Source organism: Serinus canaria, chromosome 6, assembly GCF_022539315.1.
Source record: "Serinus canaria isolate serCan28SL12 chromosome 6, serCan2020, whole genome shotgun sequence".
Lineage (NCBI taxonomy): Eukaryota > Metazoa > Chordata > Aves > Passeriformes > Fringillidae > Serinus > Serinus canaria.
The window spans coordinates 12,903,930-12,930,038 of NC_066320.1; the positions used below are offsets into that span (position 1 = coordinate 12,903,930).

General features: G+C 37.2%; 1 protein-coding gene and 1 long non-coding RNA gene across 8 annotated transcripts in view; one reads left to right on the top strand and one right to left on the bottom strand.

Annotated features, from left to right (window-relative positions):
* Positions 1–14,081, top strand: part of KCNMA1 (potassium calcium-activated channel subfamily M alpha 1) — a 407,920-nt gene extending 393,839 nt beyond the window's left edge. For 3 of the 7 annotated variants that reach the window (XM_050976320.1, XM_050976318.1, XM_009087492.4), the window contains 3 exons: positions 1,678–1,872; positions 3,469–3,587; positions 5,320–7,783. In XM_050976320.1, the coding sequence (XP_050832277.1) occupies positions 1,678–1,872; positions 3,469–3,587; positions 5,320–5,569 (564 nt within the window). In that variant the 3' untranslated portion in view covers positions 5,570–7,783. Of the gene's footprint in view, positions 1–1,677; positions 1,873–3,468; positions 3,588–5,319; positions 7,784–13,242 lie in introns of those variants that run through there. The other 4 variants (XM_050976319.1, XM_050976321.1, XM_050976322.1 and 1 more) reach the window with 3 other exon arrangements.
* An 8,644-nt stretch (positions 14,082–22,725) lies between these two features.
* The window catches only part of LOC127059767 (uncharacterized), a 60,916-nt gene continuing 57,532 nt past the window's right edge, over positions 22,726–26,109 (bottom strand). The window contains exon 4 of the long non-coding RNA XR_007777918.1: positions 22,726–22,844. This is a non-coding gene — a long non-coding RNA (uncharacterized LOC127059767). The remainder of the gene's footprint in view (positions 22,845–26,109) is intronic.

A 26,109-nucleotide genomic window follows, 5' to 3' on the forward strand; every position in this document is an offset into this window, starting at 1 on the left:
ATTGATTTTTCTCTAAGTTAAGAGAGGTTTGAGTATTACACTTGAATTGTTACCCACTGCATCCTCATGTGTAAGAGCTGAGTTGAGATTAGCTGTTGTTTTAGACTAGCTGAATCTTCATGAACCTCTGCTTATGTCAGACTACTCCTTACAATATGCTTTGTAGCTAAAATATGCAGTGCCTTACCCAGGTTATCTTAAATTATTGGAGTTGGTGAGGTGCAAGTATTTGCTTTAGGGCATGTATAACAGTAAGAATATGTTCCTCTCATTTTAATTTAGTCAACAGGTGAATGGCATCTATGCCTATGTAAATAAGCAGAGAAGCTTGAAGTTAGGAAACTTCAATGTAAATTGAAAAACATTGCTGCGTAGAACTCATTTTCTCCTGTTTTATCTGTCATCTCCAGCAAACAATGAAACTGAAGTTTCATTATACAAAGAAAGAATATCAAAGCAACATGGATAGGAAGCCAGTTCTGCTTTTTGATCTCAGGATAAAATATTTCAACCTCTACCTCAGTTTACCCATGTATTAAATACTGTTACATTATCTAGCCAGAGCAATGAATTTCATTGAAAAGTCTTATTTTAAAAGTCTTATCTTTAGACAACAAACACTGTTGGGGAATTCACTATTCATTTTTACTCGGTTGGATTACAGACATTTGTTCTAAGTCCTAAATTCAACAAAATCCAGAAATCCAGTCATGTCAATCCTGTGTACTCTACAGTGAGCTCATTTTTTCCTTTTATGTTCCTTGCACTTTCAAAGCTTCTGAAAACTCAGACATTGGTGACATTATAAGTGACAGTCTTTCCCTTTTTTTTGTTCAACATCTTTTTTTGCCCAGTACAATGCATTGCAGATGTTTAACTGAGTATGTCTGAACTATACCAGTATACTTTTAAGTGAACTTGAAAGTCATTCATCTGGATTTAAATTAATATTTTAAATACCCATTGTTTGCCTGACAGACCAGCAATGCTACAGATGCTGGCAAAATGTCAGTGTGGAGTAAATCTTCCCTAATAAACCACACTTACCCTATACCCTAGAGTTTTTTAAAAGGACCACCAGGATCCCAAACTCATCATACATTTATCTGGAATGAACTCAAGATGTTTAATTGATACATGCTTATGTCTGAACACTGTCAAGTCTCGTAATAAGATGTTTAGTACAATACATCGGTTAGACTGCTAGAGTCCAGCCACAGTAATAAGTAATGACATTTGCAGCACAAAGGCAGCTCCCCAACGAATTGGTGACAAGAGTAAAAAGGCAATCTAGCCTGTGTAAGCCTTAAATGTGGTCTGAATTTTACAATTACATGTCCTAAAGCCCATTATTAGACATGAGGGCGATGAGAAGGAAAGCAGTCATTGCATCACTACTAACACCAATTATAGGAAACATAAATCATTCAAATTTTTGTACTTTAATAAAAATCAGCCTGAATTGGTGTTTAAAAGGAAGGATCTAGTATAGGAGCCTAATGGGATAGAAGAAAATAGAGTAATTGGAGGCTGCTGTCTTTTCACTTTCTATATAAAATTATTTGAAGAGACAGCCAAGAACTTTAAACAGCAGAAACCCGGAAAAGTTGTAATTTGGATGTCTTCAGTTGTGACTTTAATGGTGTTTGCTTAAAGAGCTTTCTTTTATCTCTGCAGACATACTTCAATGACAATATCCTCACACTGATACGGACATTGGTAACAGGAGGAGCCACACCAGAGCTGGAAGCACTGATTGCTGAGGAAAATGCATTGAGAGGAGGTTACAGCACGCCCCAGACACTTGCAAACAGGGACAGGTGTCGAGTTGCTCAGTTGGCTTTGTATGATGGGCCATTTGCAGACCTAGGGGTAAGATCATGAGGGAAATGCAGGACCAAGGCTGGTCTGTGCTCTATTAGCTTTCTCTCAGACTGAGTGAAAAATCCACCTCAATAAGCGTATAATTTCTATTATTGAATTTAATAGAGCTTTTGGATTGTTTAAAAATTTATAGCACAGAGTGCTAGGTTTGCTCTTTACCTTTTTAAGAAGCTGCCCAGGATCCTTGCCTGCATGTTTCATACAGAAAATCCTGTGGCTCTTCTTCATTGTCAGCTAAAGAGATGGATGAGCTGATAAGGATGATATAACCATTTGATATGGATGATATAACTATTATAGCAATAATGAATTTAAAATTTATTCCATATGTATTGATATACCTTGTTTGGGTGTTGATAAGCTTATTCAGTGTTTTCACAGAGCTTCCAGTTCTTGAAATCTGCTTATTAGCTTGAAAACAAAGGTTTGTAAGGTTTGGTTGCTGCTGGTTTTGGATGAACTAAAATTCTTATGGAATCCTAATTTTCTGATAATTTGACTGCACTGTTCTAAGGGTGAAGTCAAAAAACAAGCAAAAAAAAAAAAATTAAAATCCCAAACCAAATAAATAAATGATCTTCCTAAAATAGTGCATTATATAAAAATAAAATATCTAGAAATGTTTTCTGGACCACATTTTGAAACCTTGAGGTAATCCCAAAGCACCCATTCTTGTTTGATGATGATGATGATGATGTAGGATTTTGACGGTGTTTCTTAAATTAACCCTGTGTTCACCAGCTCTGTCCAAAAAGAATGGAATGACCTTCACAGAAATGACAGGGAATCCCAGTTTAAGGATTAGGGCAGAAATGAACGGATAGAAGCCTACAGCCTTTCAGTTGATGTAGCAGTCTAGTTGTAGCTGAGACTAGCAACACATCCAAACTCTTTGGCATGCAGCTTAACATTTCCACAAATAAAATAAGCAACACCAGTCTTTTGAATGCTGTTTCACCAGAGCCTCAATTGCATTACATCTGTGAAGGCAGAATGCATTAACACTCATGATTATTTAAGAATCACTATTTTGGATATACAAATGAGCAAATCCAAACTTATTTTTCGCTAATCATACGTTTAGTCATTATATTACAGCAGCAGATATTTTATTTTCCTTTTAAACCCATTGAACCCTAATTTCTGTTGTACTCCTCATGAATGTTTTTTTGTCTGGATGACAGTATGACTGCTGCCAAGAAAGGGTCAAAGATACTAACAACTTTAATACCACAGTTAATGTAATTTGTAGAATATGCATTGTCTGGTACAAAAATTTAGATTTCCAGTTTAAAGCAAATCACTCACTCTTTCTAATTTGCCATTATTTTATGGACCAAGGCTTTCCAAAAAACCCATCATCACTTTACATAGTTACTTATTTGAAATAAAACATTGAGATTATTCATTTCCTTGGGTAAAAGACTCTCATTTGAGACAAACAACAGACTGTCTGTACATTGTCCCTTTTTTATAAGTTCATACTGCATGACCTGTTCCCTGACATTGTGTTAACAGAGCAAAGAAAGGGAAAAAATCTGCAGTTCTCTTTTTTTTTTTTTTAATCTCCTCTCTTTCCTCTAGGACGGAGGTTGTTATGGAGATCTGTTTTGTAAAGCACTGAAAACATACAATATGCTTTGCTTTGGAATTTATCGATTAAGGGATGCACATCTAAGCACTCCCAGCCAATGCACTAAACGGTGAGTCTGGTCTTTAGAACATCTCTGCTTCACTGCTCTTCAGTCTTCTCAGTGAGGGAAAGCCCAGTGCCTGTAATCAATATAAAAAACAGATTGCTCCGTTTTCCACAATCCTCTTTGAGGATTTCACCATGATTCTATCTGACTTTAAATCATAAGCTGGATATCACAGCGTAAGTTGTCAACTGATTTTATTCAAAAATTTTTAATTAAATTTTCAGAGTATATCTTTAGCTTGTTTGCTCTGTGGTGATCCACTGTTTGCCTGCAAGAAAAGGACTTCATTTCCCTTGTATCAATCAACTCTAAGTTGTGGGATAATAATTTAAATTACAGTAGCTAGTCTTTTTTCTGAATGCTTAAATAATACTCCTGTGGGCCTCCCATCGGTACCATATGTGTCTAAGCATAATTTCTTCCAGTAAATGGAAACCCTTCTCTTGGTAGACTACATCTTACTTCAGTAGCACCAAGCCTGACCTCAGTGCTTTAAATAGAGCAGACACATTTCCATCTTTGCAAACTGAAGGCCATTTAGCAGCTTGCTTGAAATGTGTCTTAATTAACTGCTTCCTAGAAATACACACACAGACCCATAGCAGAAGTATCACAAATCTACCATCTGTTACTGTTTCATGATCTACAGAAAGCATCATTATTGGGTGAACATGGCAATAAACAGCACTGCAGCCCACCAAAGTGGCTTCCTCTGTAAGAATTTGAATAAATTAGGTAGAGAAATTGAGTTGCAGTTTAGATTTACACTATAGTTACCATACTTTGGATTATTTGTTGGCTTAATAAGGAACTTCTGTCCCTGAAGCAGCTAAGCAGATTTCTTATGAGCATTGAATTAATTTGAAACGAAGTCATGAGCTTCATGTTCAGTTTTTACTCATTTCTTGCTTGGACAGAAAATGCCGATTGCCTCGCTCAAGTCTGTTTTTCACATGCATGAAAAAATTTAGCAGCTGCTCTCTGAGTCCTTCATACCCTGAAAGGCCATTAGGTGAAGGTGGGGATTCTTGAATTTGAGCAAGTTTTTATTTCAGGCCTGGGATTTATACTAAGCAATGTTGGATTCTTGGATGTGCAGATTTCTCTTTTTAAATGCTTTTTGAGGCCATGAATGTACATGTGGAGTGAATGAACAAAATTAACCTCCCTATACAGTTATTGATGTATTTTCCTTAACTTGTTTTAGCTACAGTCACAGTCCAAACCAATAATTATATCCCTTGCTCTATTGACTGTATTTAAATATTTAATAACTATGTAAATATGTATTTAAATGTGATGTGTATTTAAATAAGCTGCATGTGAAATCCTCCTCTCTCTGCTTTTCAGCCATTCTTTTAAATACTGTTTGTGGTGGCTATATTACTGCTTTTTGTCAATATATAAGTGTATTTGCTAGAGTCATTGCATTATGGTGCAGCCAGAGAAAGGAGCATGATTTGTATGGTGGTTTCTCTGAAAAATCATTATGTGATTCACCTGAAGAACATCATTCTCAGGCATTTTGTCTGTCTGACAGAAAACATAAAAAAAGTGACAGCTGACTTCTAAAGGTCCTAAACCATAGCAGGAATTGAGTGAGCTAAAATTAGGTACAAACAGAAATGCAAAAATTGGGCGAAATGTTCCTGAGCTCACAACTCTAGAAGAAAATTTTAAGTGCAAATCTAAACCTGTTTTCTCTTTCTTTTTTTCTGTCTTCCTCTCTTTCCAGTTACGTTATCACAAACCCACCATACGAATTCGAGCTTGTGCCGACGGACTTGATCTTCTGTTTGATGCAATTTGACCACAACGCTGGCCAGTCCCGAGCCAGCCTTTCTCATTCCTCCCATTCCTCCTACTCTTCCAGCAAGAAGAGCTCATCAGTTCACTCCATCCCATCAACAGCCAACCGACCGAACCGCACCAAGAGCAGAGATTCCCGGGACAAACAGAAGTATGTGCAGGAGGATAGACTTTGATATGTGTATCTCCTCCCACTGTGTGTGAAACTTGCATTCACCACCCATTCTCCCTGGTTAATGTTTCCAGCAGTAATGTTCCCTGTTTTCCCATGGAGTTCTCCCTTTTTTGTACACATATTTTGCATATGTATGACAGTGTGCATGTGATTGTCATTTTTATTTCACCACCATAAAACCCTTAAGCACAACAGCAACAAAGCAGACGGACCAAAAGTTATTTATGATGCTAGGGGAGAATAAAAAAAGAATTCCAAACCCATAGGCACACTGAAAACATAAATAACTCACTGCAGTTACTCTACATAGCCGAAAATAGAGTATATTTAACACAAACACTTGCTCTTGATGTCAGAGTTACACAAAGAAAGTCATTTAGTGCAGAAGTGTTGATGTATGTTGCAGTAGGTTTTTTTTAATACTCATATTTACAGGAGCTCATACATTTATTTGAAGCTTATAAAACTCTCCTATTGAAAATAAAAAAAACAACTAAAATCATGTAAAAAAAAAAAAAATCCCTGCTGATTTTTTCACTCTCAAAGCTTATATTATATAGGGCTTACACTCCTTGTATAGATTATTGCTAGACATCTGCTTTATACCAAAGCAATATCAGGGACTTTTCTGCTTGTTTAAGAACTTTCTCTAAAATACTAGTCTTTTGGAGACGGTGTATTTTCCCTTTAACACTGAAATTGTCGGGGCATGAAGTTTTACAACTCCAGTGGTTTAAGTTTAGAAAGACTCTAATTGCATATTAAATTATTATTCTGTCTATTTATATTGCCACATGAATCGCTATATATTCTTTCACTTTTGACATTTGGGATAAAAAGCCATATGTATCATAAATATTGGATGTAAGTCATTAAAAACTGCCTTCTTGGGATTTTTACGTCTTTAAAAGGTGAATTAGTCACCTTATGTACAGAATAAATAATGTTCAGAAAAGAGCAAGCATTTTTCTATGCTTACACATCAGATCTCAAGGGACTTTGTTCCTTTCCCCAGATGGTAGTTTAACTTTTCCAAGTTAGTGTTCATATAAATCTTCCAACAAGAGTCCTAATATGTGAAGAACCTCCAGAAATCTTGCTGCATGTTCTACCTGTTTTTTTCAACAGGTGCATGCCAGTATGCAGGAATGCAGGGGAGACAACTGAGTGCCTTTAGATCTCTCCCATTTGGGGAGAAAAGGTGCTGTGCCCCAGACTGTTAATGAGGAGAACAAGAGGGCTGGGTTGAAAATATTCACAGTGCTGAGGCGTCGAGTTCCATGCACTTGCCAGAATTTAGTTCTTGCAAATTGTCACCAATGACACATGTAGCCAAAAAAAAGTTGTGGCAGGGAACTAAATAAAGTAGTGGAAAGGACCCTGCCCTAGACAGCCATAGGAATGATAGTTCAGGCTTGCTTTTACTTTTTTTTTTCTTGGTTTAAACTTCAGAAGCCAATGTATATTTTGAAATATACAGCTAGCTCTAGGTTTATGGAGGGTTTCCAAGAGTAGGGAGGGCAGAAACATATACCCTGTTCCCTGGCTATCCAGCAAGAAAGCATGCAGACAGAAAAATGTTTAGATCTGGAATGATTAGCATTGTAACTGCCAACCCAATCAAGGTGCTTTTATGGTTAGTTTTGTCTTCTACCTTCCCCTTCCCCAAGCATGATAATTTTGAAGATTTGCTTGCTGTGTGAATTGACAATAAAGCCAAGCACTTTTACTGACAAAACCTGGAACCATGTAAGTGGGCTACAGAGAATACCACTGTGCAGTGCTGAGCATAATGATTGGAATACAGTCTATATGTGTGAGTGTGCATTCAAACGCAGCTGTAAGTCCAATCAGTGAAATGCATTGCAAATTATGGTTGCTCCCCTACAAATGAGACTATTATAGTCGCTCTTCATCATGAAGAAAAATTCACGCGCTCCTTTTTGCAAAGAAAGTTATCATGTTTTGCCCTCAGAATATTTATTGCTACAAGGATGTGCCAGTTAAAGTGCTCAACCAGAAATATGACAGTTTAAAAGCATTGTAAAACTTACATAGCTTACTTCTTTTTCTAAAGTGCAACAAGGATGAATAGAATGGGCCAAGGTATGAAAATTAATGGTTCTGCATGACCTAGCAACTGCTGTGGGTTTCCCTCTATAACTTTGTCCTTGTGAAAACTTGTGAAATTAAAAAAAGATAGTTACAAACCTTATTCAGTTATTGGTTTGTTTGTTTGGTTGATTGTTTTGTTGGTTTTCTTTTGCCTTTTTTTTCCCCACCAAACCAGAAGTAAAACTGGCTGCTGCTGCTGCTGCTGCTGTTTCTCAACCCTGTTTTGTTTTTTTATCCTCTCATCTGCTTGCCTTTCTAATTGCACGTGTCCTTTTGTAAACACCCAGGTTCCTGCTCAATGAAGATGCCTATCGTGGTGCAGACATTACTTTAATTTCCCATTCCTCATTCCAGTTTCTCTCCTACCTTCCCCTCCCTACTCTCTTATTCCCCATGTATGTACATGAGCATCTTTTTATGTCGGCAGAATTGATTGAAGAGAGTTAAGAGCAGTTACACATTTTGGAAGAATGTTAATGGTTTTGACACCAAAATGCTTTTCCATTTTTGTTTTATCTGTCTTCCATTTAGCAGAGAAAGGAAGGGTTTTAATATGAAGCCACTTGTCACATGCAGCATAATGATTTTTATCCGAAAAAATAGTATTTGTATAACAGAGCAGCTCAAATAGAATAATATAAACAGCGTACATTAGAGAAGTAACTTGCCTACTTTGTGAACAGCAGAAGGGGACTATCTAATGTGGGTGCAAATCTAAATTCTTCAAATTACATTGAAGTCTACTCTGCCTCTGTCCTCTATCCTGAAGTTAGAATTCTAAAACTTTTGACTTTTAGTTGTATTGCATACAATTTCCACTGCTACTATAGTCAGATTGATCAAATACTTTATTATAGTGATGAAGGTTTTCTGATGTGGATATACTAATGGAAGTTGATCATTATAAGTTGGTCATTTATGTTGGTGTTTATCTTGAAAAGTAAGAGGAAATCTCCTGTTCTATCCCAAGTCAGACAACCATAGGAGAATGGTTAGTTTTTGAAAGTGAAGTATCACAAATGTCAGGAAGTGACATTTTAGGTTTTTAAATGAAAGTCCTGCCATGTATATCAGTCCCAGCATGGTTTCAGCAATGGAAACCAAATTCTTAGTGAGCTTAAGTGTTGACAAAAAACCATGTCTAGCAAAGCAAGTTCTTGGCATGGGTTCCTAATGACCTAAACAGAGAGAGTCAGGCATTTTCCAGTCAAAATTCCCACTGTCAATACTAAGAATTTTGGTAGTTTAAAAAATAAAAAAATCAACAACAGCTCCAGAACATTGTCACAAAACTTTAGTTGCTCTGGAGCAAAGTAAAGTTCTTCATAGAAAAAATAGTTTATTCTCTCTTTCCCTGCAAATTTCTTACTGCCTGCTACATGTAAAATATACATCTCCCAAACAAAGAATTGCTGAGCAGGTGGGTGGAGAAACTTCCAATACTTTTCTTTCTCATGCAGGAGCAAATTACGTGGAAGAATTTTCAGCTTAGTTATAAACAAGATGGTTGCATGCAGGGAGGAGACACACAAACACATACATGCAAACTAATTAGAAACTGCAAGTGTCACAGAAGACAAAACATGCATGTTTTAAACAGTTGAAAGGTAACCTGGGATTATGGTGAGAATACAAATATAGTAAAACCTTTGTGTTATGTTTGGGTAGTATTTTCTTTGCCTCTACTTGGAATAGAGGGTGTCTCACAGTGACATTTGCTCTAAGTTGCTACATAGTCCAAAATTAATAATAGAAATTTTAAAGCACCAGTACAATGAATCTGTTTGAGAGAATTGCTGCAATCTTATACAAATTGAAGAAAACTGTATTTTGGTCTTTTTACTTTGATTATTTATATCCTTTTTTTTTATGCTGTGGGGAAGAGTGTTACACAAAAACATTATTTTTTATTTATTTGTAATATGAGCATTAAGCCTTTTGAACCCTCATGGATGCCCTGATGCTGATAGGCCATTACAAACATAGATGTTTGAGAGGGGAGTAAGTGTTTTCTGCCATCTGATACATTCAGTTACTAGGCTGTTCCAACATCTCTCAGGTGATGCTGTCAAAAAGAAGGCTGTCAAATAGTGTAGGAAGATCAGGAACTTTTTTAGCAGCTCTTAAAAAATAAGGTAAAAAACTATGCCTGTTGTCACTATAATGTAGAAAAAATCCTGGTAAGGATCAATATGCATATTCCAAAAGGGAGAGAAACAGACTCAATGTGGCAAAGAACTTAAAAGTACTTGGTGAATATAGCAATATATAAAGACTTTTAAAAGGGGGTTTCTGAACTGATGTGAAGGACAAAGTAAATATTAAAGATAAAAATCTGTGCTAAGACTGGAAGACATACCAAAATCAGGCTGTAAGCATAGCATAAAAGACTGAAAAGCGTGTAGGGGCTTCAAGAAAGACATTGAGTGACTGGGAACAGAATATCAGCATCCAAGAGTAAAGATCAGGAGTGTTAAGCACACATTTCAAAGGCAAGTAGAGAGGTCACTGAATTTGCACAGGAGATTCATCATTATGTGGTCAAATATAATTTTGACAGCAGAGAGGAACAGGAAGGGTATAAAGCTGGATCTAAGTATTGCATGCTGGAGAATGATGATGCTTGGGTCGAGGTTTCTGCACTGGCAAAAAGAAAATTAAACAGCAGAAGACATTAGAATGTACTAGCTTCTGCATTTATTATTAATGTTTTGTATGTATTTTTAAAGAACAGCTCTCTATATAGGAGTTTTATTGTAGATTTAACACGTAAATAAATAGCTTATTAGGAAAATTTTAGGGAAAGCCAGGTATTTTGAAGTGCTTTACACTGGCTGCTGAGAAACACAACACAGTTCAGATTCTTAGCACTCACACAAGCCTCCCCTTGCTACATTGAATTAACTTGCACCAAGTTCTGTTTGTAAGGAAAGTTTTTGCACCATGTGTTAAAAAAAAAACAAGGTAGCAATGAAAGTTCACGGTGCTTAACTTGCCTCAAAATCATTTTAAACACAAACCATTAGAAAACTGTTAGTTTGAAATTGTTTATGTGATCTCACAAGGCTTTTAAAACATGATAACCATCACACTTTACACCTCTCTGAAAGGTTAGTTTAATCGTAGATCACATAAAATTGGTTTCCACAAATGCATAATGGTTCATGTGTCACACTTGAACTAAATGGTTTTTTAAATGGAGCTGAAATTATTTTGATGTGTACACATTCCCAGACTTCTTTTTCCTACAACCTTTCTTAAACCGGCCCCCATCAGGAATCATTCCCTTAAAGTCTCATTAATAATTCAGATGTTCTGATTACTTTAAAAGATCTATGGAATTGAGGCTTTTTTTTTTTTTTAACTGCTTGACAAAAAGATAAATGAATGTAGAAAGAAACGGTAGGAGTCTGGCAAGCTGTAGATCATCTCTGAACAGATTGTAACTTTATCATTCTGTCAGGAAGAATAATTTAAAGCACTTAATCAGTTAGCTTCAGTGTGCAGGATGTAACATTATGAATTCCTATCGTCCAATCTGTTCAAATCAAAGGGAACTTAATTATAATAGGTGAGAGAGAGGGAGATGGGAGATTGAACATCGTTCAGACTCAGGCACCTTTAAGGGGACAGGGAATTATTTAGTCTGGTCACAAATGAGTAGGATATTTTTAAACACAGGTGAAAAGCATTTTAGAAAATTACAAGAAAAACAATACAGTAGTTCCATTTCCCTTCAGTTATAAGCCATTAATGAGTAATAGAATTTCTGGGTTTGATTTAATTTTTTTAAAATGTGTATGAATGAGTAGCAAAGGTTTTAATGGGTAGTGGGGGTTTGGCTTGTACATTCTAAAAATCCATATAAAACTGAAGTGGTTTAATTCATGAAAATGACTGAAAATTCCAGTAATTCTGGAGATTAAGCTACTTCTTGAAAGACTCTAACTCCAAAGGTCTTTGTTTATTTTTGTGCAGTTATGTCCAAGTATTTTTCCTCTATTCTTCTCAGCCTTTCAATTTATTTTCTCTCCTTTACCTCCTGAGCTTTTGTGCTCAGTCCTTGGGTTTCTAAGGTGAATTTTGTTTTGCTAATTTTAAATAATTTATTTATTAAAAAATGAGCATTCTTTCCACTCCTGTGCAGAGTCCAGGTACTGCAGCATTTCAGTGGCTAGAGAAGTAGCAGTTCATATTATGTAAGTGAGGCCCTAAAGCTTCTGCAGCATTTTGGATTCCCCATTTGAGTGAGAAGTAGTGCCTGCATGTAAGAGTAGCAGCTCTGGTGCCACACACTTTGAACCTTCCATGTAGTAATGAAATGCCCAGAACCATAATTGTCCACTTCTCTGCCCACCCACCTCTGGAATCTGGGGAAGGAGGACAAGGATGGAGACAGAACTCTGTTCACAAATGCTTCTCAAGGCACAAGCGCACCCAATGGCCATTAGCAACTCTGGATCAGGAGTTCCCAAGTCTTGGAATAAAGTTACCTTGTAAGGTTGCATACCTGTCATTGAGAAATTACAGAAGTTGCTCTCTAAAGGGTTTAAGAATTTTTTTTTTCTTTTGTGAATTTTTAGAAGCTTTTGCCCATACCTGCAATGGAGCAGTGCAACACAGGGGTTACAATGATGAATAGCTGGGAAAGGGCTGCAATGCTGCAGCCCCTCAGCATCCTCCCACATTGCTCCCAGCCCACCTTAAGGCCACACCATAAAAACTCCTCCTGTGCTCATGGAAACATGCACTGCTCAAGGACAGAAAGAAAGAGCTTCCTCTCTAATTTGCCTTTAAGTTGTTACTTCCTCTTCCTTGCTGTCGCCTATCCCAACTGATCCATACAGGATTATCTGGAGCCCCTCCCTCAGTCACCTGCAGTGTCTGGTGTGTTCCCCACCCCATTGTAAACCTTAGAGTTCAGCGGTGCCCCAGCACCTGTGTTTCAGAGTAGGGATATAATGCCCACCCTGTGCAGCAAGGCTGCTGTCTGGCAGCAGGAATACAAGTCCTGTTTAGTCTAACACCAGCTGCAGAAAGTTCTTTATGTTCTCCTGCATGATTTTCAGGACCAGCAGTAGCCACCACCCCAAGGCTGAAATGGTTCAGAGAAGTCTCTGACTCTTCAGGTGCTTCTCTGTGTATAGACTCACATGCTCTTTTCTGTATTACCCTTATCCCAGCTGCTCTCCTTGGCTTCTTAGTGGTTTGTATCATTTTTTTTTTCAATAAATGAATCATCTGAGCATGGGCAGAAGAAAAGAGCTCTCTTACATCCAACAAGCAAACTAGCATATTGGCAGTTTTCTTTAGCTTCTATTTTCAAATCTGCAAGCGTCATCCTCCTTTCATAACAGTATTTTCAGAGGTATTAATCTAATGCACTGTACTGCTGTACTGCTAGTAATTGGTCAAAGTCACCTTCTATTGATCTGTTTTCTATAAACTTTACTGACTGCTCCCTTTTTTTTTTTTTGATGTTTCTGTGTACGTGTGCTTCACTAATTAACACTTTCATTTTTCCCTCCTTATTCTGTCTCTACCTGTTTTGCTCCTTAGCAGAAAAGAAATGGTTTACAGATGAGCCGGATAATGCCTATCCCAGAAACATTCAAATCAAGCCCATGAGCACTCACATGGCCAATCAGATCAATCAGTATAAATCGACAAGCAGCTTGATACCACCAATACGAGAAGTCGAAGATGAATGTTGACTCCTTCAAAGCCAGAACTATTTTTATAAAGCCTGACAAACTTCATGAATGGTGATGTGACATTTATTCCTCTTACTTGCTGAACCACTGATGGAGAAGTTGAGAAGGGCACGCTTAATGGGAAAATAAAGTAGACAGATCTTTGTTTGTCTGCCTTTAATATTGCTTCCACGTATTTTGGAAACGATTTCATTTATAAATGAACATAATCAAAACTAGTCATGTATAGCCTCTAGCATTTTAAATTATTTTTATTTATTAGAAAAAATATATTTTTTTTTCATTGTTAAGTATTTTCCCTTAAAAAAATGGCATACGTGGCCAGACTCCTAAGAATTAAAAAAAAAAACCAACAAACCCTTAGTCTTTGGCTTAAAGGAGAATGATGGTCACAGTTATAAGGATATGTAATTAAGGGAGACAAATGATATATTTACAAAAAGGAAAGAAAAGGTCCAACTTGTATTTTAGTAAATTAAAAAGAAAAACCCGCCCAAGATAAAAACCCTACACTTCACCAAAATGTTTCTTTATTGGAAGATGTGTATTTTGTTCAGCATTGACACCAGCTCTTAATAAATTGAAACTTATTTATTTTCAGAGTTGAAAGTCATATTTTTGTACATGTAACATTCTTCAGAAATGTTCTTTGTTTTGTTAACATGTGTGGATCATCCTGACTGCCAGTTGTGTGAAGGTGCAGTACCCTCCCCGCTGTGCCCTGCCCCTTCTCACGGTGGCACCCCCGGGAGCAGCTGTGACACAGGCACAGGGAATGTCACCCCCCAGCAAGGGCCATGGGCTCACAGGGCACTTGTTAGAAATGGCAAATCTGGCAGTTCACTTCCCATTAGCCATCAGCAGTTGCTAATTTCAGGAAGGCAAGCTTGGCAATTCTTCTTTTGCCATTATTACAGGGATTTAATCCAGAGTGCATAAACAGTGCATGGAAGCACCAGTTATAAACCATCTAATCTACCCCATTCTGTTACTTCCTTACTTCAGAAGTGCTGATGGCCTTTCCTTGGTCTGAGATGGTACAAATTCTTCTGATATGTACAGAGATTTAGCTCCAGATCCTTGCACTTTAGTAAAAGCTCATACCCTGGTAAAGGGCACACTGAATCTCCTTGTGATTAATTCAGATCAGGATAAAAACTGGTTTAGCCTCAGCTCTACAATCTTACAGCATGCTGTCCTCAGTTAATTCCTACAATAAGCAACATCTTATTTTAGCAGTTGTTTTTCTGGTTGTTTTTATTTTCTTTTGTTTATTTTTACTTTGCTGGGACACCACACACAAAAATACAGTAATAACCAAATAAAGATAATAAAAGTGATGAATGTATTTATTATGATAACATGCAAAAGGCCTTTGAAGGGTGCCTTTTGTGTCAGCAGTTTCACAAAGTTGCCAACAAGCTTTATAGCCATCAGACAAAAATGTGATGTTTCATATCTGTGCTGCAGTATCCACCCACCCAAGCATTTATGTTCTAAATGATTTAGTTACTCTCTCTATCTCAAAAAAGCAACATCTGACACAATTGTGTGGAAACAAAAAAAAAAAAAAAAAAGTAAAGGCTGTGATAGTAGGGAAACAAAAACCAAAACCACAAAACCAGATTCATCAGGAAAAGCAGATTTTCATTGTGCAAGTTAACTTTAGGCTTTGTAATTTTGCAGAATTGTTAAACACCACAATTAAACATACCGTGGTATTTTTATCATTAGAGAAATATCAGTGAATCAAAGAAATACAAAGCAGATGATGAATTTATTGTGAAAACAATGATGTCCACTATGTAATCCAACATTTAAGCCAAACTATCTCAGCTTTAATGTTTGTCCACTGGCTGCAGTACAAGTATAACCATACTAACACCTAATAGGCTTTATTCTGGAGTGACTTCTTGGACTGTGACTATTTTGTTGTTACATTTTGTAGAATAGCTATTTAAAGACAATAATGAGAATTGTTAATACAGTATCTGTAAAATTGGATTGTTTAAAATATTTCACTCTCCTACAGAGTAACAAAACAATACAAGCAGTTTTTCATTATTACTTAGATGCATGTTTAATGCATTTCACAGTCCCCAAAAGAGAAGATAATTCCAGTGAGTTCTTCCAACATATGCTGCTTCAGCTAGTGACACGTTATAATTTACATCCAGTCTCTGCATTGGGTCATGTTAAGCCTTTTCTTTGAAGTCAGTGCTCCTTTTTCATTTATGAACTGCATTCATGTTACAACCAGAATTAAAAAAGCTGGGCCTGAGTACAGGAGAATTGTAGAAATTTGTGTTTAAGCTCACCAAATACATATGAATTTTAATTTCTTTTTCCTGAGAAGACTGGTGTTTACTATAGGGGCATAGAACATTATATTTTACACCTCACCACATACAGTGCCACTTCTGAGTGTCCTTCTTTCAGAAATGAGCATTCACTGGGTAAAAGATACTAATGAATCAAATGGAGCACCCCTACATTGCTAAGGTTTGTGTGTGTCTCTGTCCAGTCTAGCAGTCACACCCCAAAACCCCATGCTGCTGTTGGTAAATAAAGGACAAGACCTGAACACACACTTCTGGCACAGAGAGCTCCATTTGCAATGGTTGATAGAGCAACACAAGACAGAGAGAAACAGGAGGAGTTATGGGTCTACATTTCCCATTTACAGAAAAGCTAAAATTTGTGATATTTTCTTACTCCTCTTTTTGATAATAGATGCAGGACTGATGTCTGGAAATTAGATGGAGAATCAGATAGAAAACCAGTTGGAATCTTCCATATTCAGCCATTAAAAATTACAATAAGGCCAGCATCAATTAATGAATATATGAAGTTACATCAAAGCTGGGAGAAGGCTGGAAGAGGGACCTAAGTGACAGCTGACAGACCACATGATGACTGATACAGAAATAAGTTCTTGGTCTTTATCAATAACTTTTACCCCTGTCTCAGAAAGAAAATATTAAAAAAAAAAAATGAGGTGGGGAGGATTTCCAGATTTTTTGGGGTTTTTTTTTGTTTTGTTTTGTTTTTTGGGGGTAGATTTTTGCAATACTTGAATGCACTACTGATACAGGGTATAGAATGTTTTTTTGGTAACTCATGTGTTGGATAAACAGTCTGTGTGTGTGTGTTTGCATATATGCATGTCCACATATGCAAACACATACATACACACACACACACACACACACACACACACATATATATATATATATATATGTGTGTGTGGGTGGACACACACACACATACACACAGATGTGTTTGTGGGTACAGACACACACATATGTACAGGGCTGTGCATGCATTTGATAGAGTCATCACAAGAAGGTGTCATCATTTTTGTTTTCCATGAGCTGGGGTGAAGAAAGGCACAGAAAAGAAGAAAATACATTTGCAGGGTAGCACAGGGAAGATTTTTTTCCTGCTACTTCCACCTGGTTTGACCTAAACCCAGCCATCCTGGTTAGTTTTGTGAGAGATGCACTGGCATTATGCTGCAGAGCCTTCTCTCAGTGCTGCAGCTGGGCTGTGCTCCTGCACCTCCTCTCACCCCTGCACTCGTCTGCTCCCACACTGCCAGAAAGTCTGCTGGCTCTCTCTGTTTCATGGCTATGGTTTTAATTTGCCCCCTGAAGCCCATGAGCACTAAGATGAAAGGATAAAACTGTCCTCTGATAGATTTGGTGGCAAGTGCCAAGCACAGCCAAAGTTAGGGTAAAAAGTAAAGAAGATATTCATAGTCTAAATGCAAATTTTAACACCTCGATGTGATTGTTTAGTTCCTTCTAAAATAATAAGTATATGATATATTTGTTAATAGGGGAAAAACAAGATAAAAACATTTCCTTGTACATTTTAAAAGCATTCTAAAACTGTCACTGACATTTTAACACCTTTTCTTTTAAATCAGCAGTAGGGAATACATGGGACAGAAAGTACAAACCCCTTGATCTGGGCCAGGCATGGTCAGCTGGATGTGAAAAGAACTAAATGGCCTCAGCCAAAGGCAGGAAAGGCCAAATGTAGTTTGCAAGGCAAGGTACAAGTGACACTGCGAAAGCATTTAACCTTTTATTGTAGATTGTTGGGTAGTGGTGGATGAGGCTGGGTATTTTTGGCCTGCAAAGGACTATTTTGCATTTCTTGAACTTTTCATGTAGCAGAAGGAGAAAGAGAAAGTAAAATAGTGTGTTCAGTGCTGGGGGTGTGTGTGTCTAAATTACAGCTGACAACTACTGCAATAATTGGTTGCATAACTGATGAATAAACACACATGACAAAAAAAGCAATAATTTACAAATGGCTAATAATGTGTGTTAATAATGTGTGTTTTTACTGCTTGGCCACTCACCAGCCAATCCATAAAAATGTTAACAACTGCCCTGCACTAGCTGACTCACATGGGCACAAACTGAAACAGAGCAGGTGCTTAAATGGTTTTAAGAAGTGGATTCCTAAGGGCTCCTGGATCCCAATGTATTTAAAATGAACACATATTGAGGTCAGAGTGTGTGTGTGTGTGTTTGTGTGTGTGTGTGTGTTTTGTTTTTACAGCTGTTATCATTGTGAATTTCTTCAGCACCAAAAGAAGTGTGTGTCTCACCTTTCATTTCTAGTTTTGAATGTGATTAAACAAAATAACCAAGTGTGTGAAAGGCGATGAACAGGACAAAGTGAAAACACAAATCCATCCCCAGTGTTTCAGTGGATTAGCCTGGGAATATCTGCCAAAGTCAATGGCAAATCCATAAAAAATTCAGAGGAAAGGAGAACTCTTTATAAGCCTTCTGTTTTTTTTTCCTTTCTGTGCCATCTGAACCACCAAAATCCCCAATGTGCAAACAAGCACCTTTTTAATTTAAGTTTTTTTTTTAATTCTAAAGGTTCTTGAATAATCAAAACTTAAGGGAAATAGTTTTGTTTTTTTTTAAGTTCTTATATATGCACACCAGGTCTCCCAATATTCCATTTATAATATTTTCATGCTGACCAATAGTAGAAGGTGTGGGTTACAGCCCCATCTGAAATAATGCAAGGAATGTAGAAGCTCTTCTGCTGTAGTGACTGCCCAGGATGGTCTGTGGGCCTTTAGTATTGATAAGGCTGTGCCAGCATTTCTCAGAGCTGTATTTCTGTCAGTAATGTATCTATTCTGCACAGGTTCTGTCTGCTCCAGAGGATGCAGCCACGCTGAGGCTGTGCAGCCTCTGAGCAGCAGTCTGGAGCCAACAGTGAGCACTGCTGCTCTGAGGTATCTGCTCTGCTCAGTGGTGTGCTACTGGTGACTGCCAAAAGGAGAAGGGGTAGGGAAATGAAGAAAATATAAAATAGAAGGCATTTCTTTTATTACTTTGGTTCTAATTTAGAGCAATATCTAACTTAGGAAGCTAAACAGTAATGCTGCATCTAATTAGAACCTTTATGATGTTGAGACAAGGTTTCTTACTGCTTCAGTCAATGCATTTTAGAGGAGATCTCTATGAAGTAAAAAAAGCAAACAACCCAGAACACAGCATATAGGCAGTTGAATAAATGCAATGAAACCCATAGATTTTTTTAGAAACAAAACAGTGTGGCATATGAGCATTTTTTTGACTGGATGATAACTAGTAAGAACCAAATAAGAATGTCAGCAGAAGTTATCTCAAGCAGTTAAAAAAATTCTGCTTTGGCCATGGTCCCAAAGCTTGGGACACACATGCTTAGCCAATGCAAATACTCTAACTTCTGGCAAGAAAAAAAGAAAAAAAAAAAAAAAAAAAAAAAAAAAAGAAAAAAAAAGGAAAAAAATATACTACTTTAAATTTCGCATTTCTGTAGAGTTCAAAACTGATGAAAGCACTTTCTTCCTTCGGAAAAAACCACACACATGCAAACACATATATACAGTATCTTCTGATTGTTTCACATGTCTACATTAGTTATAGTTTGGAAGTGGAGATGGTGAGGGGTACACTGAGAACCAGCTAACAACTTAACTTAAAAGTTCATCAAGAAAAAGGAGTACGACTTCATCACTTTACTTTTAACATCATGGGTTGGTGAGAGAGAACTAATGCTGGTGCTCAGAAATGATCTACCTGACTTTGTCATATGTAATATCCAGTGAAAAATATATCGTCCTGTAAAAAGGGTTTGTACATAACTTGTACATGGTTTCATTTTGTATTTTTCTCAGATTAAAATTTATGTATTTGTGTTCTAAAAGAAGGAGACATTGCTGTGTTTTCTTTTTTCTCTTCTAGAAAAGTTTGGAACTTGTATCACCAAGTCATAAATATTACTGCATTCATGAAACTAATACTATTAATACTTTGAATGAGGACTAACCCCACAGGCTTTCTCTCTTGCTTACACTCCAGAATCATACTCCTTGCTAATAATAATTAATATCAGCTGCAATGGGGGATTCTGTGGGTACTACAAAGGAGTGATTCTGCACTAGCAACAAATGGCACCCTAACACCAGCTGTGTAGTCAAATACAGATATAAAATCTAGTTTAGTTTAGCTACTCTACATAGTTAACCAGACCATTTCATATCACCTTTAGCTCTGATAGGTCAAGTCAAGATGGATTGATAATTTTGCTAAACAGCCCAAGATTTTCTACTTTCTCATGATGAGTACATTTAAAAATTATCTGGAAGTTTTGGACTATGTCTCCATTGCAGGGAACTAGGTATCATCCTACATGCAACTGAATGGTTTTAGGCTTAAGTAAAAACAGGCTCCTTTTGGAATCTGTAAGATTGTGTGCATGTGGCTGGCATTCTGCTAAAACTAACCTTGTCATTAAGGTTGACATCATTAATCTCCCAAAAAAGCCCACCCCTCCCCTGCAAAAAAAAACCCCAACAATCTAAAACAAAGGAAAAAAAATACTCACAAAAAAAAAAAAAAAAAAGTCTGTTTTCAGTCCTCCCTTACTCACCACAAGTCTGCCCTTTGTCACCTGATGCCTCTAGGGAAAAAAATCTATTTTGAAAAAGACTGTAAATTTTCTCTCACTTCAAAGACAGAAGACATTCAGACCTATTTCTAAGTAAGGGCACTCAAAGACCCTAAGCTTGATTCCTGGCTGTATGTACTTGACTGACCTTTTCAAAAAGCACCCCCCCATGCTCCAGGTCTTAAACCACAGATTTATTAATATACTTTTTTCAAAACATTCATTATGCTAAAATTTTCCCCTACCTCTGGGTCTAGTTTGCCAGGTTTTACTTTCCCATTTCTTTTCACCAATGAGACACAAGTGTCCAGTAACCAGACATTTTCTGTCAAAAAAAAATCTTACAGTCAGTGGGAGAGTTCAAAGTATCCCAATGGAGATGCTGGAGAGAGATGAACATTCCAAAGCACTTCTTAATTTTTTTACAACTTTATTCAATTTCCACTTTCTTTTCCTGCTTGGAAGAAGTAACTCCTTTTCCCAACATCCTTGTCTTCTTAGGCTCCCCCGAATGACTTGGAAATCAAACTACAGTAACAACTTGTAAAATATTTTATTGCATTTGAAACCACTGACTCTTGAGAAGCTTTAAACATATTCATTTTTCCGTTTATTCATTCAAGTGTTGCCCAGTAAAGTCTTTTTTAGACATCAGATACAATAAAACACATATATCAAAAAGCATTCATTGCAAGATACAGTGCAAAACAGATCAACAAATGTTGGTTTTATCATGGATCAAAGACTTTACATGTAGGATGCATAATCCATGTGTGCAGACTGAATTAGGAAGCTCTTCACTCCAGGTGAACAGCTTGAATGCAAAGCTTTTTTAAAAGTCAATATCATAGTTGTTCAATGTTTGGAATTAATGGAAGCAGGACTGCTCCTTTACTTCCAAGAAAACTCTGGTTACAACCAGAAGCCAAGAAAACCCACGATTTGCACATATATATTATTTTCCCACCGAGGAAGAGAAGGTTTCAAAGACTTTTCCTTCTGATAGACTTTCTGAAGGGTGCTGTAAAATTAATTTCCTATCTCCCCACTGCACATGACTGGACATCCATGTTCTGTCTTTTCATAATACACAAGCTTCCTTACTTTAGAAATATTCTAGTCAGATAATGAAAAAACCACCCTTTCATCATTCTCTATGTGGACATTGCTATGAAGTTATAAAGAACATGTGCAAGACAGTGAAATTTAGGAAACCTGGAAAGTTTTCAGGTGAGGCTACCATGCAGTCACCCACGCTGATGAACTGCTTCTTGAAATACAGTAGGTTAGAGAATCAAGTCCAAGCAGGTTATGAAAATTATCAAATTATTTAAAAACTCATGCACTGACATGGAAACCTGGAAGGAGAAAAATAAGAGATGATTAGGTGAGCGGACTGTTACATGTGATAATTGAGCTGGAGAGTTTTACTGAGGGCATCTGGACACAGATGGAAGTTTGTGTAGCTGGGTAACCCAGTCATTTGTATGGATGGCAAGTATGACAAAGAAATCCCTTTTACATTTACCAGTTGTTTTAGAATTCCTCTTTCCTGGCAGTGTTGGATCAGTTTCTGCAAGGATATATTACTAGGTTTTGCAGGTATTTCTCATACTTGGACTCTGCCCAAAGAATTTGCAGGGAAGATCAGAGCACCAAGCAAAGAAACTCCTTGCAGCCATTTGACACAATTTGTTGTAGCTGGACTTTCAAGAAATAGTTTTGTTAATGTGTGCTCAAATATCTGCAGGGTGTTTTTTAGGGAAATCAGCTGTCTGGTCTTTATAACCTGCTTTGATGTTGCAATCTCACTGAAAACTTTGCTCTGGAAGGAAACCCACTGCTTTCCAGCAGCAGGGGAAGCTCCAAGGATTATTGCCCCTTCTAATTCACATCCTTTCTTCAAGTCAATTGTTACACTCATGCCCTTTGCTTGCTACTAGGAAATCAAAGCTGTCTCTATAAACAATAGAAAAATCTATTCTTGTTTTAAATTATGTTTTTCATCCACTTTTGCTAAAAATACCCAAGATATGCCTGGAAATCCCTTTCAGAATGGAAGGGGTCAGTCAGTGTATGACATGCCTAACATGCATAACATGCTTTACTACTGCAAATAGTAGCTGGTACTAGCCACAGAACCAGCTTAGGTTTACCCCCTTTAACATTTAGCTTCGTAGTATGTGGTAGTTTTAATATTATTATGATTATTGCTACTTCCTACCACTAGGATACACATCAAGAATACTGATCAGAGAAGCTCTCTACGAAATAGTATCTTTTCCACTTCAGTTTCTTCCAGGATATGAGTCCTGGAAGAAATTGATGTAAATTTGAATCCTGTACCTTTAAAATATCGTGGTGTTCTTCACAGTGACCAGTGGGGATTTTGTGCATAGTCTGGGCTTTGACACAACCACACAGGCTTCTTCCAAAAACAAACAGGAATGCTTGCAGTCCTGGTAACAGCTGGATCTGCAGGGTGATTTGTAAAATTATTCACTGGAAGTTATTTTCTGCAGAGTCCCTTGTAGTCCATTCAGTGCTGTTGGAGGCTGCAGGATCAGCTCATCATCCTCCAGCCCTTCTCTCATTAATACACCTCTGACCTGGAGGCCTACCATGAGTGGGACAGAGACTCTCTAGTCAGTTAAATCACCTGTCTCTTGGCTATGCTGTGAAGACATAATTATCAGGGTTAGACTGAGACCATTAATTTAGAGCAAAAATAATACTGTCTCTTAAGAATTCAAAGACTTAAATCCCCAAGATTCATAGCAGAACCCTGGTAAAGCCCATGTCGTTGGACAGTGACTTATTGCTGTGTCCAGGTCTCACAGAGAGTATTTATTTCATAATAACTTTAGCATGCTTGGTAAGCACATGGACCATGTTCCTTCCAGCAAACAGCAGCTCTTTAACATAAAATGCCTTTTGAAGACAATTGTGAGTCTTGGTTGTCTGTGAAGGGAGACTAATATAACTGGGTAACCAAGACACTCCAGTTTAAGTGGAATGAATCTATGCCATGTATTCTGTTATGCCTTTATGGAAGAGCAGTGCTGATATACTGAAATAAAAGACATTTTGGTAAGGGGGATGGCTTAAGGCCACCTTCTTTTACAACTCACCTATCCAGGGAAATCTAATAACATAAACACAGAAGTGTGTGGTTTTGTTTTAACAAAGTTATTTTTCAGTTTAGAAATAGGAAGAATTTCCAAAACCTATGACACATCTAATTTTCCATGCCTCTGTTCCTTAGACTCAGCCCATGGAGCATAGCTGAAGGAGCAAATCTTTACTCCATGTTTAAAATTAACCTGAAATTTAATTACATGGAATCTGCTATTATTTGATTGGAGCAGTTAGATTTCACATGCTCTGCAGATTAAAAGAAATTTCTGAATGTTCTGAGTTGATTTTATGAGACCAACAAAGAAATAAACATTATTCTAAATTGTTAAGGAAGAGGGTAAGAGAAGCAGGAAGCATATTTGGCACATCATTAAGAAAGGATGTGTTGGAGAAAGTGGAGTGGAGAAGAGAAGAGAGAGCAAATGGCCAAACATTAAAAGAGAAAAGCACAAGTGCTAGATCAGGAAAGGAAACCAACTGAACACATGAGGATGGGGGGAAAACAATGCAAAAGAGTTCATGGTGGGTGCAGAGTGATCAGGCCAAAGCTAATGAGCTTCTTCTCACACTCTGAAATCGACAGATCTACCACGTGCTCCAGCGAGCTGTGGTTTCTTTCCATAGCGAGGCAGATGACTTTTTATCAGATGTGTCACTTGGTGAAATAATTGCCAGCAATAATGGTGCAATAGCAGCACACTCCGAGCACAATTTATCCATGTCTGTTCTATCTTTCAACTTCAAAGCTTCTACTGCCTCACAGATCACATCAAAATGACACCTCTGCGCCTAATGACAGTGGTCTAATGCAATACTGAGAAGTCAAATCACTTCTCCAGATAGGCAGAATGCCTCATACAGAAACTAGGCATGTGCACGGGTCCTGACATTCGTATTCAGATTTGTATTTGTGGGGAAGAGGGTGGGTTTGACATACAGATTTATTCACATTTGAAACTGCCTGTTTTATAAAGCACAAAATTCACTAAAATTAGAAAGGAGTGGGGACAAGAGTAGCATGCAGAGCCTTAACTTATGCAAAGTAAATGCCTGGATGAAGGAAATTTCCCTTTGCGCGTGTTAGCCAATGTCACAGGTCAGACATGTGATTTGTCTTTAAAGAAAGAAAGAAACAAATGAGTCAAATAAAGAAAAATGTACCTTAAAATGCACACTGTCTTTGTAGGCAAATGCACATATTTTTCTGGATCTAGGAACAAAACAAGCTACTGTGAAGCCCCTCCTGGTGGTCATTGCTCAGGTAAAGAAGAAAGCTGGCAAACAGCAGTTATTAAAAAGAAAGAATTGTCTGTTTATTTTCCAGTGCTGTTTGAAAATTACCATAGAACAGTAAATCTCTAAATATGAAAAATATGTATTCTTCTTACATAGTATCCATAAACACACATGCAGCCAACATAGTGGCAGGGACACCATTTGTTTAAGTTTCATTAAGATGTGTAGTTAAAAGCCTTATTAAAAGGGTCCATTTCTCACTTCAGTGAGTTCAGTGAAATTTATTGCCTGAGGGTTAAGTAATACTTCAGAGGAAAAATGAGATTTAGGAATATTTTTATATGTTACCATCTTTTCCAACAGAAACATTTCCTGTAATGGCTGCTTGGATGGAGGGTTTAGACTTCACTGTATGTTTTCACAGAGCTTTATGTATTAAAGCAGACAATCAAACAAAAAACCCAGCTCTCAGCTTCACCTCTAAGGGAAAAAAAAAAGGAAAAAAATCTTCTTTGGGTAGAAAGCAAGGTCAATTTTTTTAAAACAGATTTATTTTTCTCAGCAATTATTGCTATTCCACAAAGATAGTTAGAAGGACTTAGTTAAAAAGACAAATAAAAAAAGGGAAAGAAATGGAAAAGGAAATTTTCTCAAAACCCACATTTTGACCTGTTTGGATGGTGAAAAGGAGACATTCTAGCAGCCATTAGCAGTGTACTGCCACTGAATGGGGTCCATAGTGTAAATTACTGACTGCACATTTGTGTGCTTTGTTTTGTGTGCTGGTGGCCTTGTTATTTACTGATTGTAGGCATTTTGGAACAACCTAACTTGAAAATCAGTTCTGTGATTCAGATTTTGCTTCTCGATTATGAGCTAGGAGACTGCTTCCACAAAACTGAAAATCCTCATGGGCTGGGGAAGGTTACGGAGGCACGAAGAGACTGTGTACATCTAAATATAATGCACTGGAAACTGAAGTGTTTGTCCAGTGTTTTGTTGCATTGGTTTTGTTTTTCTTTTTTAATTATTTATCTTAAAGCTGTAGGCAGGAGACTGCAGAGAGATTGACACTGCTCAGTTGCTGCTGCCCTCTTCATCAAGGGAACAAATTTCAAGCGACATTTATTTCTTGTTTTGTAAATATTCAATGGCAGCTCACTCTTTCAGCATTGCCTTGGGATAAGGAGGAAGAGATTGTGGTTTGGCTTTTCCTGAAGAAATTAGAATGTTTATTAATACTCTTACTTTAAAGCCAGCTTATTTATGCAATAATTTTATTGAAGTCTTAATTTTGAATTCTTCTAGTGTTTAACTCATAATTTTTGTGTTGATTTATGCCCATGACCACAGACCCTTTCCTTCC